At 31.1% G+C, this 16,063-nt stretch overlaps 1 protein-coding gene across 3 annotated transcripts in view; it reads right to left on the reverse strand.

Annotated features, from left to right (window-relative positions):
- Positions 1-4,443: 4,443 nt before the first annotated feature.
- Positions 4,444-16,063, reverse strand: part of LOC145260449 (sodium channel protein para-like) — a 645,789-nt gene continuing 634,169 nt past the window's right edge. For all 3 annotated transcript variants that reach the window (XM_080118504.1, XM_080118501.1, XM_080118503.1), the window contains 2 exons: positions 12,615-12,885; positions 4,444-5,972 (listed from right to left, as the gene is read on the reverse strand). In XM_080118504.1, the coding sequence (XP_079974630.1) occupies positions 4,879-5,972; positions 12,615-12,885 (1,365 nt within the window). In that variant the 3' untranslated portion in view covers positions 4,444-4,878. The remainder of the gene's footprint in view (positions 5,973-12,614; positions 12,886-16,063) is intronic.

The following is a 16,063-nucleotide window of genomic DNA, read 5'->3' on the forward strand; positions in this document are numbered from 1 at the left end:
ATTATGTAGCGCACATCTTCTTAGATGAGTTCTACATACAAGCCTGTAGCTGTTTAAATCCACTGTCCTCTTGCCAAGACGTATTGCCAACCGTATTGATCTTCATAACTTTCGTTGTGGTAAAAGCATGAAAAAATAAGGTGCAACTGTGGACAAACAAGCTCTTATGTAACCATCGTGCAGGATTTGTACCAAGTTCTTGTGACCTCTTATTATAATTCGCGGACTGTCCGTCTGTCCCTCCATCTGCATAGCTAAGGCTCCACTGTTTCCGGTTCAACCCAACTTTAAGGGATTGTCAGGATTATCCGTGATAAGAGTTTTAAAACTATTTAATTCCTTGTACCAGTAAAAAAAAAATATGCATATATATATATATATATATATATATATATATATATATATATATATATATATATATATATATATATACCAGTGTGACACCATCATTTGCAAGGGAGGTAATTGTACACTCACACAGGAAAGTAAAGTTAGCAAATTTTTGTTTTTCTTTTTAATTTGCAGATAAAAAAAAAAAATGAACATAAATGTTCAATTTTATTGTTTTGTATTGTTTTTGTATACAATTTGGGCTTGTTAGTTTTCAAATAAACCTCTCCAAAATATTACAAATGATAAGGTGTCTTAACATTAAAAAAAAGTATCTTTGTTTTGGTCCGGATTTGCAATACTTAAATAATAACCATATTAAAACCCGTATTTAGTTAAGAGTAAATACTATTAGTTATACTATATTAATAAAATTTAACTTCATACCTAATTTGTAGAAATTGTCTCGGAATATCCAGAATAAAAGATTTTAATCTATATTTAGTATGGATTATTTGATTTACTTGCATAAAAGTGAAAACATTCCCAATATAAGTAAAGAAAAAAAAACAAATGAACCTATGTTTGTGTACAATATAAAAAACAAAACAATATAAAAACAAAAACAAAAAACTTTTCAAATTTTGATAATTTCTTTAGAAATATAACATGAAACAGAACATTTATCAATTTATATCTATTATATTCATTAATTATTTATTTTTTATTGTATTAACATTTTTGTCAAATAATCCATGTTCTATTTATTCAAATATTGCTTAAATATTAATAATTTCTGAACATCAATGGCTATCCCTGCATAATACGGGTAAGTATGGTTAGTTTAAAAAAAAAAAAAAATGAAGAAATTTGAGTTTATTTAAATTTTAAGTTAAAAAATTTGTTTTCTTTTCTTTTTCAATAACTAATTTATCTTTCATCAATCAGCTTAATCATTTTGGTAAATTAAGAAAACAAATTTATACATAGAAATATCAAACCAATGCAATTTTCGAATAGTCCATTTAAAATACAAAGTACAAATAAGAAACGGAGAAAACAAATACAAATGCAGTAAAACTTACACATACAGACATATATAGATATACATATGCATACATATTTTATATATATATATATATATATATATATATATATATATATATATATATATGCTTGTATACGTTTATATATATATATATATATATATATATATATATATATATATATATATATATATATATATATATATGCCAATTATCCAAATGCTAATTGATAGTAAGCTGAGTGCAAAATGAATAAATTGTCAAGACAGATTCTCAGGGCTTTTTGTTTCACTTCACGTTAAATATCCATTGCGAGGTACCTTTTAATAATAATCACAATACTCCTATATATGTAAAACCACCAAGATGTCATCTGTACCACATAATTATTTGTTAGCACACACAATTAAATGCAGGATGATCATATTGAGCTATTTTAGCATGAGCATGGGCGGGCAGGCAGGGTTAAATTTTTTTTGAGGGGTGAGGGACAGAGCAGGGAGAGCATGGGTATATTGCGGGGGAGGGGAATGGGATGGGAATAGGACACACAGACATTTGGTTTTCTTTGGCAAAAGAAAAAATAAAATGAAGTAATTAGCCCCTGGAATTTAGCTGCCCCAATACGAACTACCTTAAATATTGTAGCGACCAATCAAATGAGTTAGACTGAATTTTGGAGTACGAGTTAAGTCGAAATTTATTTAATTTTTAAAAATATTTCCATGTTAACTTGTTTCGTTTAGATAATTTTTTTTTCAAATAACATGCTTCCATATTTGAGGAAAGCATCTTATCAGACGCGAAACAAGATCTCATGGATTAAGTGCATATGGATGTGTTCAAAACATCCTGTTGGCTATAAATTATACATTATATATATATATATATATATATATATATATATATATATATGAAAAAATATATGTATATATATATATATATATATATATATATATATATATATATATATATATATATATATATATATATATATATATATATATATATGTGCGTGTACATACTTTGATACCACTGAACAGTTCTCCTATAATCTGTGTGATTAGATACTCATAAGTATGGAGAGAATCTTTTTCTTTTTTTTTTTTGGTTTTGAAAAAAAAAGAAAAAAGTTTAAATCATAAATGCATCAAATGTTCTACCATGCATGTTATTTCAGATGTTATATCCTTTTGCTTAAGTTCTTAGACATTCCAGAACTTTTAAAGTCTATATATATATATATATATATATATATATATATATATATATATATATATACACACATGTATGTAAACATATATGTATATACATATGTATCTAAACATATATATATACACACACACACACACACACACACACACACACACACACACACACACACATGTATGTAAATATATACATACATATATATATATGTATATATGTCTACATATACATGGCTGTAGCTTAATGTATTGAATGAACATAAAATTGCAGTCTTGGTTTGTTTTAAAGATCTTACGATTTATTAGTAAAATGATGTTTTTTTTCTCTTTCTTTTAACTTAAGCAAAGTAATAGAATTTGATAAGTGCCAAATGTTCTCACAAGAGAGTCTTTGCATCAATTCTTGAGACTCTCCTGTGGGAGGAATTATTTTATCACGGAATGACAAACTATATCATGAGGAAAATCTTCAGTGCTTTTTCATTACGTCATTAGTTTGGGGTATATAAAGATCTGTAACTCAATTTGCAGAATTTCAATTAAGTTTGAGATCTTCTGTCTATGAATTTATGAATTTATGTACTTTATATCTCGTACTCTTGGGGCAAACTGGTTGGCCGATCAGTTTACCAACCAGCGATGGGGCAGCCAAACCCCAGTCAGGTTTACCTGGAGACTTAACGCAGTCTCAAATATTGACTGGGTTACACACTTAGGCAGAGCGCAATCATCTAAAAAATGTTGCAGGTAATTTAAGTGAACACTTTTTTCACACACATATAGCTGGATTGAAGAAAACCAAACGAAAGGCCGCAGAATAATTACTGCGGACTTTTTAACGAAATTGTTTTGAAAAAAAAAAAAAAAACAATAAAAAAAAACGTGGACTGCTGAACTGGAACCACCTTTCTTGGCTTCCACTGGCTTGAAACTGGAGCTAAGTGTGCAGGAAAAATACAGGATTTTTTTTTTTTTTTTTTTCACCTAATTGAAATTTTTTTTTTCTTTTTTAATCAAAAGTGAAATTTTCTTGTGATTGTTTCACTCTTTGTTTAAATTTGATGGTTGTACAATCTGGTTACTTTTTTCTTTTAGTTTTATGACTGATTTAGATGAAATTTCATTTTGGTTTTGAAAAAAAAAAAAAAAAAATTATTATTATTTTTTTTTTCTTTTTAGATAAAAAAAAAACATTAAAAAAGATTCTAAATAAAAGCAACATCTCAATCCAAATAGCAATGGCGGTGGAAATTATTAATATTTCTCTTTTTTTTTTGGCTATAAACGCAAGCAAACCTTGAAGATCCTTGTTACAAAAATCTGCAATAAATTAATCATAGAATCAAGCCAGAGAGAGATTCTTAGAAAGGTGATTCATTTCTTGCAGTAAGCAAAAATTTTTGAGGGCTCCTTGAACTGGTGTCATTTTTCTGATAGAGGAGCTTTGGCTATGGATACGGTATCACAACAATAGTGAGCAAAACAGGGTATTTGGATCCCAAATAATATTCTACCAGGATTAAAAAAGTGTCAATACTTTTTCTTTGTTTTTAACTGTATAAGAAGCTGAAGTTTGCAATGTTCAGAGAAGGCCGCCTGAACGTTGCATTCCAAGCCAACTTATTTGCCAGTTGTAATTGTTGTCGAGTAGAGTATGAATGCAAAACTGCAGTGATGAGCTGTTTTATAATTCAAAAAGATAATAAAATTGCATTTAAAATTAAAATACATTCCCCCCATAAAATTAAAAATAAACCCCCCTAAAAACAAAGCTTGAAAGACTTCATAAAGCAAATGCCGTAGGGCTTGGCTTTGGTGCAGTCACATTCGTGTATCAATCCTGAAAGCACACCGCCGGCCGCTATGGCAACTGTTCAGAACATTTCAGATCCACCTCATTCTCTTCCATTTTTTAGATCTTTTTTTGTTTTATGTGTTTTTTTTTTTGGTTTACCCTCCCTCCATCTCTCCAGTTGTTCCTGCTTTTCTTTTACCTTTTTCTCTAGCTCTCTACCTAACATCTCACCTGCTCACAAGGGGGCACATGGGTCCGATCCAAAAAAGGTAAGTGGACCTGTGTTATCCTTTAGTATTGCAGGCATGGATTTAGCAAGGTAGAAAGATGTTGTTATTATTATCATATTTTTTCTTTCTTTTTTTCTTTCTCTTTTACATTCTTTCTTTCTTTCTTTTTTCTTGTCTCCGTTTTTTTCCGTCTTTTTTTTTCCGTCTTTTTCAAGTGCTGAAAATAGCCACATACAATTTGGGGGATTGTCTAACAGTATAAAACCACTTCAGGCAACAACCCCGCTCTCTGGATAGAGTTCAACAGTTTTGACTTCAGTTTGTACCTCTGTGGCAGACCCTGTTGGAGACTTATCATTTGGTTCTTGAGTAATTTCTTCCTGTCTTTTACAACTTTCTTCATACGATGGGGGAGGTGGAAGAGACGAGTGTGGTCTGTTCGCGCGATATCTTCTCCATGCTCTTTGAATTATTCGAGCTGCGAAATGTTCTTTTTGTCTACGCAGTGTTGAGCTAATAGGATTATAGTCTACTTTCTCTGCTTCTGGTTGTGCCCCACCATCGGCAGAAGCATCATCCAGTGTACCTAAATAGTTCTTTGTGAGAGCTGCAAGGATGTCTACGCAGTGCACTCGTTCTCCTTCGCAAATGGGTATATCCAATTTTACAAGCATGAAATGGTTTGGTTTTGGTAGTTGTAAAGGTTCTTCTAGGAAATCTACAAAATCTGAAAGCTCGCTTAACATTATATACTGAGTGGCTTTGGGATCGAACTTCTCCCACTTCTCATAGTACATATCAAAGTCATCTGGTGTGAGACCTTGCTGTACGTCTTCTGTGGCCTGGCTGAAATTCTCTAGAATCACAGCAATATACATGTTTATTACAACAAGAAAGCTGATTACTAGATACGTCACCAAAAACAAGACAGCCATCCCGTAGTTGCCACAATTACCATTGTTATTTTTTGAGCCAAAGATTTTGAGATCCGGATTGCACATCGGGGGTTCCCGCATAATTGCAGCCAATACACCATCCCACCCAGCCGACGTAGACATTTGAAACAAAAGAATCATACTCTGAATTAATGTTTGAAAGTTGAACACATCGTCGATTCCATCGAAATATCCGACATCCATAAAGAACGACATTCCAAACATAGAGTAAATAAACATAACTAAGAAAAGAAGCAATCCAATATTGAAAAGTGCTGGTAAAGACACTGCTAAAGAAAAGAGCAATGTGCGGATACCTTTCGCTGACTTTACGAGACGAAGTACTCGCCCTACACGGAAGACACGAACTACTCGCAATAATGTTGGTGACACAAAATATTGCTTAATGATATCCGACAAAGCAATACCTGAAAAAAAAAAAGAGAGAGAGAGAGAGAAAAGGAAAAGGTTATTCATCATTAATAACAAACATTTTCTATTGGAATTTGTAAGTTAAGAAACCAATTACAACTCTAAATTTTTTTTTTAATAAAACATTTATTTATTTAAAAATGTAAAATCAACTTAATTTCAACAACATACATCTTCACCAGGTATGGAAACAGTTTGTGTTTGTTCTTTTTTCTTTTCTTTAAAAGAAAGAATAAAAAAAAAAAACACAAACGTTTTTCCATCACTGAAATATTCTTATGGAATCTCTCACCATGTTCACTGCTCACATCACTAAGATTCTCCATAAAATTCTCGAAAGTGACAATTTTGCAAAAAGCTGTACCTAATTCGACAAAAAGAAGGCCAGAAATGGATTTTCCATGCTATTATGCATATAAAAATGGCCACAGATATTCTGTTCCTTTTTGAGTGTTGCACATTGTAATCATTCCTCACCTTAAAAATTCAAAAATGGAATATGTAATTTTGTAAATCTATATTGTGTAGTTTTCAAGATTAACCTAGACACATGCAGACAAAAAAAAAAAAAAGAAAAGACTATCCTTTATATAATAGAAAGGATATTATGCGTTACATTTCTATTGGTTCAATCAATAATCTAAGGTCAATTTAAAAAAATAAAAAGTCTCACAGATCATATAATAGGAATATGCATATCAAGTTCTTTGAAATATGGGGGTCGTTCCAAAAATAAAACCTCCTACTTTTTTTGTAAACTCAAAAAGTTGAAGCGCTATGAAGATGGAAATGTTACCATTAAAACAAGTGACCCTTTTGTGCTCCATAATTTATTTTTCTACATAGTCACCACTATTCTCAATTCATGTTTGCCAGGAATTCAATGACACATCTGTTTCTGATGCACGTCTATAACAGGGCTTACTTCTTAGAATCTAACACTGTCAATATCTGCAACAAAGAGATGAAACTTTCAAGTCATGAACACATAAGTTTCATAACAATGCAATTTTTAGCCATTCAGACAGAAAAAATAGGAGGCATTACTTTGGAATGCCCCTCATATTCATCAGATACACCCCAAAATGTCCTTATAAATTCTCTTTTACCATTATTTTTTAATTTATGCAGTTTGTTCTTAAAATTATTTATAATAAAGCTCTTTTGAACTTGATTAAGTAATTTTTCCAAAAAAAATATCACTCCATTAGAAAAAAAAATTAATATCATAGACAATTTCATTTTAAAAATCTTTCTTGAACACAAAAAATCCCAGTGCGAAAAGAGAGATTAAAAGTGCTTTCTATCTTCCATTTTTCATAGTACATATCAAAGTCATCTGTACGTCTTTTGTCACCTCCTTATTCTTCTCTCTAGCAAAGTAGTTAAACCCAAGGATTACACCCTATTCTTATAATTAAGACCACTTAATCTTTTTATTACTTTTGTTACTATTCTTTCTATGGCTACTAAGTTTAATATTATATTCCAATTCTCAAGCTATTCTCATTTGTATGTTAACATTCTATACTTTCTACATGTTTCTTTAATCTGATAATTATTGGTTTGATAAGAAGGCCTTAAATTAAAGCTACCAACCCTAATTACTATAATAAAGTATTTTCAATCTACTTTATTTAATTATTTTAATATTTTATGGTTCTATTCTTTACTCAAATTTGAAGATTTGTATAAACATGGACCAGATACCAGAGTTATCTCCTCTTGAGAAATTATTTGTTCTTTTTTAGACTAGAGTTGTAGTATCCCGTGGAAGACACCTCTTCCTTCAAATCTTGTTGCGAACACAAGATATCTCTTGTATCATTACTTGTTTGAGAATTAACAACTAAAATTCTTCCTCATTTCATGACCCGAGGTGCTACATTCAACACCACTTTCAGGGTGCTTCCTCTTAGAAGAGGAAATGAAAGTAAATACCTTTGTGCTTAGCATATACATTCATTTATGTATTAAGCTGTGATTAGGAACAATGTTTACGTATTCATGTCTCATCTGCTGTTGGAGACAAACTATAAAAAAAATGAAATATTTTATCATCCACAGAGTTTTAACAGTTTCATAATTTCCGCCACATGCATTACTCTCAAAGTGAGATGTGACCATTCTTAGCAACATCCTACGTTCTCAAAGAATCAATTTAAATTCTCTATCCATGCATTGATAATTTTGATAAATTTAAATATTAAATATTCTTATGGGTCCATATTAATTATATTGAGAATTTTCTTATAAAAGTCTATTTTGCAAGCTACAGATTCACTTTATTGTACTCTTTTTTTTTTTTAAAGAACTATTGAAATTTTGTTATTTTAATTTCAATTTCATTTGTTGTTTGATTACAATAATTTTATTTTCATACTTTCAGAAACATATATTTATTATAGAAATTTAAATAAAAAACTTTTATTTTTAAAATTTCATAAACATATTTTGGCACTTCTACACTATAAGAACGAAATTTTGTAGTTGATAAATGGAGTTTTCAGATAAAAACAATGGTTTCTACTGATTTTTTTGTCAATTCTAATAAATTACAATGTTAGCTTCTAAATTATGCAGTCGAAATTACCTGAATATTACTGAATTATTAAAAAGACAACTTTAATCGTGTTAGCAGGTAAAAAATTGTGGTCATCTTGTTTTTATAAAATAAATCAAAATGGAAAATTACCTCCTTTTTGAACTCTCGTCTTACATACGATTGTTTTCTTCAAATTCTATTTTCTTTAATAAATAATTTTCTACTTCATCGATTTTCGTAAATTTTGGATATAATCACCTTAAAAATATGAGGAATATGTGGGTACCATTGTTTTTATGTAAAATTCAGTTTTACGATTTCTGAAAGTTTGTTCTGATAGTGTAGAAGTGCACATATTTCTTATAAAATTACAAAAAAATAAAAACTTATTTTTTTGTAATTTTTCTATTAAAAGCGCAAATAAAGTCTAATTGTGTTATTTTTATCTGCATAATTTTGTTAATTTTTATTGTATATTTTTAAATAATGTCCTTTTCTTCTATTTTGTTTCAATAAATTGCTTCACAATAGAAATACTGGAGAACAATAAAAGTGAAGGAACTGATTTGTCTTGTCACCGCTTCCAGTAATGCTATGTGGGAAATTAGGAAGTATGTTAGTTGACTATAACCTCAAAACTAGAGATTACAACTCATTGAATAAAACTTGAAAATCCTTGTTCGCAAAGGTATGTTAGAGCTTTTTCAGCCTTCCGAGTTAGAATGATCAACCTTGAGTCGATTCCAAAATTTTGAACACTGGAGGTTTTCAAACTATATCAGTTACATTACTCAAAAGAAAAATGTAACCAGCTTTAAATTATTTTTGTTTAAGAATTTTTTTTAGATACGGTTGAGTATTGTTTATATTATTTGGACTACTATTCTCATCTTATTTTCACAATCTATCAGCTGATATAACCTTTGACCTTCTTCATATGCATTTTTTTGATCAATTAAATTTTTCTGTTAAAATCAGAAATGTGTAGGGAATTTTAAACTGCACACTTTATTTGATTCATGGTGGTAGATTGTTCTTGCTCTGTTTGCCATAACTGAGTAGAAGTGTTAATTATTATATTAGTCTTAGTTATTATTGCCTTCAACCTCCAGAAGACCGTCACTTAGAAGTAAGTATTACTTATTAGCATATATATTTGTAAGATTCTCCAGTAACCCTTCAAAATACTCTTGTAACCCTAATTTGGGCTGCAACCCTGGGATTAGAAATCACTGCTTTAAATGATTTGGCTCCTTGTGGAGTTTTTGAAAAGAAACCCAATTTTGCAACTATCCAGGAGAGCTCTGTAAACGTGCTAAAAAATTAAAAGTATACATCGAGTACAAAATCAGTCATCATCAGATGCAACTTTGCCACATTGCTTATGGCATACAAACTGTTGAAGATATTGTCTTCTGAAAGCCAGAGTTTTTTTTTGACAAAAGAGGCCAAGAAAACCTTATTGAAGACAATACTGTTTCTTGTTTTCTTATTACAATTTCATTTATTCAGTTAATCGAAATTAAAACATATTTGAATGCTAAAGTGTTTGAATAATGAGCCATGTTCATCGACTACAGCAAGAGCATATGAATATTTCTTATGTTATATTTTTATTAACCTTTAAACAATGTTTTTTTAGAGGCTAGCAAACTTTAAATTGATAACTCTATTTTCTTTAATTGCTTTACAAATTCACTATCAGTTATTTGAGTTCAACTTGGTTTGGCAATTCATCAGGAAGAGAATGACACCTGAGCAGCATTTGCAAATTGCAAATGATACAGTCAATTTACCGAGAGAAACATTTGATGAACAAATACTTTTATGAAATGAACCTGCCAACTGGGCACTTTGTTCATGTGATTTAATCTCATTAGATTATTTTCTTTGGGAATATGTAAAGTCCCATGTCTACGCTAATAAACCAAACACAATAGCCCACTTAAAAAACAATATTTGATGCATTATTGCCAAAATACAGCCTAATTTAACGTGTAGAGTTTGTGGAATGTAAACCTCAAAATTATGCCATATACGCACAAGTAGCAGGACCTATGCCCAAAATTGTATTTGAATTATGAATGCTAAAAATCAATATGTGGATTAAGCAATATATTTGTATAATAAAGATATTTTTCTGTGATTTATTTTAATTTAAAGTTTTCCACTTCTGCAAAAACACCCTATACTATATCAATTGTATAAGTTTCAACTTTAGTTTTTCAGCTAATAAAACCTTTCTATTACGGATGGGAAAAATTTATAAATGATGGAAAAATAAACATGAAAAAAAAATTAAAAATTAGAAAAAAACTAAAATGATGAAAAAAAAAAAAACTTAAAAGATGAAAAAATAGAGACAAAAAACTAAAGATGAAAATAATTAACAGATGAAAAAATTAAAATATCAAATGATAAAAAGATGAAAAATTAAAATGGATGAAAAAATTAAAAGAGAGAAAAAATAAAACAAAAGAAAAATAAGAAATAAGATGCCGCTTTTTTTTTTAATTCTCATTATAAAATGAATATTAAAAATTGAAATTTAAAAAAGCCAAAATGATGTTACATGATAAGGGCTGTCCCCTTTTCATGTAAGTATAAAAATAGAGAGATTAGTTAAAATAAAAATGAAATAGCAATAGACGAAATTCGAACCTCGGAATTTAGGTTTAGAAATAGATTACGTGTGAGAATTTAAAAATGTAAAACAAACAATTGTTTAGAATATAGATAAAATATTTCAAGAAAAGAATGTGAACTGTCAAGTTTGTTATGAAATTTTAAATTGAAAGAATGCAGCTTATAAGATAATGTTTTTAACATATTGGAAAAATAGGTTACTGAGTATAGGTTAAAATTCCTTTTGTAGAAATAGGAAAAGTTTTGGACACGCATGTCCAGAACACGTGAAAGAAAGCACATGTTTTAACATGTGTATGACGTCACGGAAAATAGAAAGTTCTAGGAATAGAGAAAAAACTTTAGAGTTGGTCAGTCGGGGAGAAACTCGGAGAGAGACAGTCAGTCGTCTAGGAAGCGAGACGTCACTTTGAAACTAAAATGTGAAGTTGAATTCTTGATGATGGAAATCACGGCCGGTCGTGTGAAGAATAAACTCAACTGTATTTTTGTAGAACGTCGTCTTGTGTTTGTGATTCCTACAAAAAGGTAAATTGTATTGTTATTATATGTCTGTGTTATAAAATGTCGTGACATCAACATCTCATGTCTACACAATGTCTGAACAGTGAACACTATCTCATCATTCTAAGAGCTTTCTTCTTCTACACGTCTAAGGAATGAACAATCTCTAATAACATGAACAATCTCTCTAAGTCTCTTACAACAACATCTCTCTCTTCTCCTTCTTCAAGCATCACTTATAAGTGACCCTTTAATGAAACACGTAAATATAACAATGATATGTGCTTTTTTCGTCTTAAGCTTTTTGAAATTTCAATTTTTAATATTCATTTCATAATGATATTTTGGGAAAGGTACTATCCTATTTTTTGTAGCATTGTCATGTGAGTCGCATGCTTGCACTTGGCGAGGCTTATAAACTGTCCATTTTAACATCCCAGCAGACTTTTATTTTATATCTCAAAGGGAGGAAGGAGAAAAAAGACGGTTAACGGGGCGGGGAAGAGAGGGAGAGAAAGATTGCTTGAAAAAGTCTCGATTGTGGCAAAAGCTTTCTTTATATTTTTAAAAGGTAAATAAATATTTATTTTAAAGAAGGAAAAATATAAAAAAAGGAAAAAGTAAAATAAAAGGAAAAAAATTAAAAAGATGGAAAAATAAAATAAAAAGAGAGGAACCAAAAAAAAATGCAAAAAATTAAAAGAAGGAAAAATAACTTTTTTATTATGAATGAAAAAGTATAAAAATGATGCATAATATAAAGATGAGAAACAAATTAAAAGATGCGCAAAAATAAATAGAAAAAAAAGATAAAAAATTATGAAAAACATGATGAAAAAAATGACAAAAAAAAAAAACAATCAAATAAAGTCATAAAAAATGATGAAAAAAAAAATAATGCAAAAAAAAAAAAAAAAGTTACGGAAAAGGAATGCCAACTCACCTAGAATTGATAGTACTACAACTATAAAATCAAAAATATTCCATGGTTCCTTGAAATAATAGAAACGAAGTCCCATTAACTTCATCACACACTCCCCTGTAAAAATCCCGATGAATACTATGTTGATATACTTTAAGAAGTCCTCGAATGTTCTACTCATGTTATAATGCTCCATAGCCATGGTGATCATGTTGAGTAAGATCACCATCATAATTGCTATATCAAACTTTTGGTTAGTGGTTAAATGGAACATCCATTCAGCGATTTTGAACTGGAAAACAAAAAAGAGAAGAAAAAATGCAAGAGTTAACATCATAATCATCATGATAAAAATACAGGAATAAAAGAAATTAGGTATTTATCCTGCCATTTTGAAAATAAAATTATAAAAAGAAAAGCAAGGGGCAGAAAGGAAACGGCACATAGTGAAATAGACACTTGCACATAACTCTTTGTATTTTTTAAAAATACTAATGAGTCACCAAGGTCAAAAGTCACTCAAGGAAAGTCACTCAAGGATAAGGGAAAATGAGAGTGTCAGTTAGATAATGAACAATACAAGAATATTTAATATAAGTGGAATGAACAAAATTTGATTATTTAAAAGGACGGCTTAGCAAGTATTTGCAGACATTGAACTTGAAGACGACTATGTTGAAATCTGCAGGGAAGTTGTTCTGTGGCAATAATGAGTGCATACACATTCGATCTTAACTTGCCTTCTTAAGATGAAAAATATTCTAAAATATACATTTTTTCCAGCTTTTTAAAAATAAAAGTCAGCAGAGTAAAAATAATCAAGGTAATAAAATTGGGAGTGAGAAGGAGAAAAGAGATTGTGTACTTGAGTGTTTTCTGGGTTAAATGGATATAATGTAAATTCCCACTGAAAATATTCTGAAATAAGATTATTTGTTAAAGGCAGCTAAAATCGGTACATTTTTTTCTTTTACTCTTTTTCACCCCAAACAAGGCATATTGCTACTTGAAATGTAAAGGCCTACTATTTGGGATCATGTCTAACAGAGAGCTGTGGGAAGTTGAGCAGCGAGATGTCTGTTCACATTACATTTAAACTTCAGTAGGTTAGTATAGTCAGGAAAGCAAGAAACAGGGAGGGAATTTCAAAGTCCAACAGTCTGAGGGAAGAAACTATTAGAGCAGAAGACTTTCTGGCACCTCAACATTGAAGGGGTGGAATTTTGTTGCTTGTTGGGAGTATTTATGTTGAAGGGGTACAAGTGTTAGGAGTTCATCAGAGCAGATTCCATTAAAGTACTTGTGAAATAGGCACAAGGATGCAACAGTGTGGCGATGGGACAGAGGTTGGAACTTGGCAGACAGTGCAAGATTTATTAGATTGGAGACTCTTTTTTGAAGAATGTCTAAGAGAAAGAGACTAGTGGCAGATGCATCAGCCCAGATATGACAATAATACTCCATGCATGGGTAAATTGTTTTGTAAAGATATAGGCTGCTTTCTGGTATGAATCATTTTCTAGCATGGTAGAGGGAATCCAACTTCTTTGTAGTAGTCTTGATGATGATGTCCTCAATGTACTTGTTTTAATTCATGTTACATGTGAATGTTAGGCCGATGAGTTGGAAAGATAGGCTCTCAGGTAGGGTGCTATTTATCATAGCAATCAGTAGTTGAGAATGTTTTTATAATTGTTAAAGGAAAGAAGCTTAGTCTTAGTAGCAGGTGGTTGTGATCTTCTCATACTGTCACATGGGTCTTCATTTTATGATTTTTGATTTGCATACCATTAGCTTTCCTTGGATCCTTTCATTATAGAGATTTCCACTCTTTTTAGGCAATCTGTGTCCTCCACTTCCATTTCCTCTGATGTCGTGCCTGGAGGCTTGAGCTGGTATTGCATATGTAGTTCAGCATATCACTGTACAACAACAGGTATTATTCAAATTCCACTGAGTTGTCTGATCTACTCAAACCATAAGAGTAGGGCTCTGGTATGGGGCAATACATAGTGTCCACAACTGGATTAATTTTTCAGCAAAAGCAGAATTTGTGCTGGATCATCCATTTGCTCTTGTCAATGTATACACACAGTGTGGCACTATTTCTCCGTGCCACTGTTTCTAACACACTCTGCAGCATGGCCTAGTGGTGATTTGGCCATGTGCGTAGAGATACAAAGAAATGCCTTCCCATAATTCCCTTTCCTAGAGCTCTCCCTCTTTCTGTTCAGGCCGTCATGAGGTGAGCACCATAATTTTTGTCTCTCCGTAAACGAGGGGGGGGGGAAGCACCCCCTCCCTCAAGACTAGTTAGGTTAGTTAGCTTTGAAAAGCCTATTGTCCAGTTTTAAATTGTAAAAGTTTTTTTTGTAATATATATTGTATCTAATGTAAAATAAAATAGTTATGTTCCATATATATTACAATTGTGTCGCGTGTCGTCTTTCTTGTGCCATAAAGGCCGTCATAAATGCCTTCATTGAAACAATGAAGTGGTCTGGAGGATGACGAAAGAAAATTCCAGTCAGGACGCCACCGGGGTGAAGAGGTCAAGACGTTTCCTAGGAAAAGAAGGAGCCACACAGCACATCCAACATCTCAGGTATGCTTTTCTTCTTATAGACCCTAATGACGGCTATCTTCATATCTTCCCAAGACCACTTTAAGACATTTACTATAACATATGAAGCCGGTCACACCTCAGTGACCGGCTGATCATGTTATAACAGTATTGTCTAGTACTTCCACAATTTTCTCATTTTTTTCCCATCGACATGGGTATGGATTGATTTCATTTTGTAACTGAACCAATAACCCAATCTCTAGATCCTTAAGTGAACGACTGTGTGTATTAGAGGATTTTTCATTCTTTATATGCCTTTTGGTCATTGCTATCTCCATCTATACTGACTGATTTCATCCCACCACTTATGAATTTGATCAGTTATTCTGGAGAATCGGAAGATTATCATATCACTGTATAGCATCATCAATGGAGACATGTAAAAAACAATAAAAAAAACAAAAGATAAAAATAAAATTTAAAAAAAAAACGAGAGTCCCAGGTAAAAAAAACAAAAAAACAACAACAACAAAAAAAAAAACAAAAGGTAGAAGAAAATCATGGTGGAAGGGGTATGCGTATGTTGTTAATTGGAAATTTCACTCAGCAATTTTGAACTGTAACAACAAAATAGAGGTAGAATGATGATAACAAGAATAAATCTATCTAAATGGTTAAATAAAATAAAACAAAAAAATGGGAGTAAAAAAAGACAGAGTTGAAAATGTATGTGTTGTGGGTGCTGGGAAGAGTGTCTATGGGGTGGGGGTTTCGAAAAATACAAATCAGCTTGAACTTGAACTATCAGAGAAAATCAGAAGACTGTACTTACACCATCTTGTCATGGGACTTTCAGCAAAAATGGATTATTCAGTAGTTAGTGAAACGGAATAGCAGCACAGTG

Source organism: Euprymna scolopes, chromosome 36 (genome assembly GCF_053919585.1).
Source record: "Euprymna scolopes isolate OS-2025 chromosome 36, ASM5391958v1, whole genome shotgun sequence".
Lineage (NCBI taxonomy): Eukaryota > Metazoa > Mollusca > Cephalopoda > Sepiida > Sepiolidae > Euprymna > Euprymna scolopes.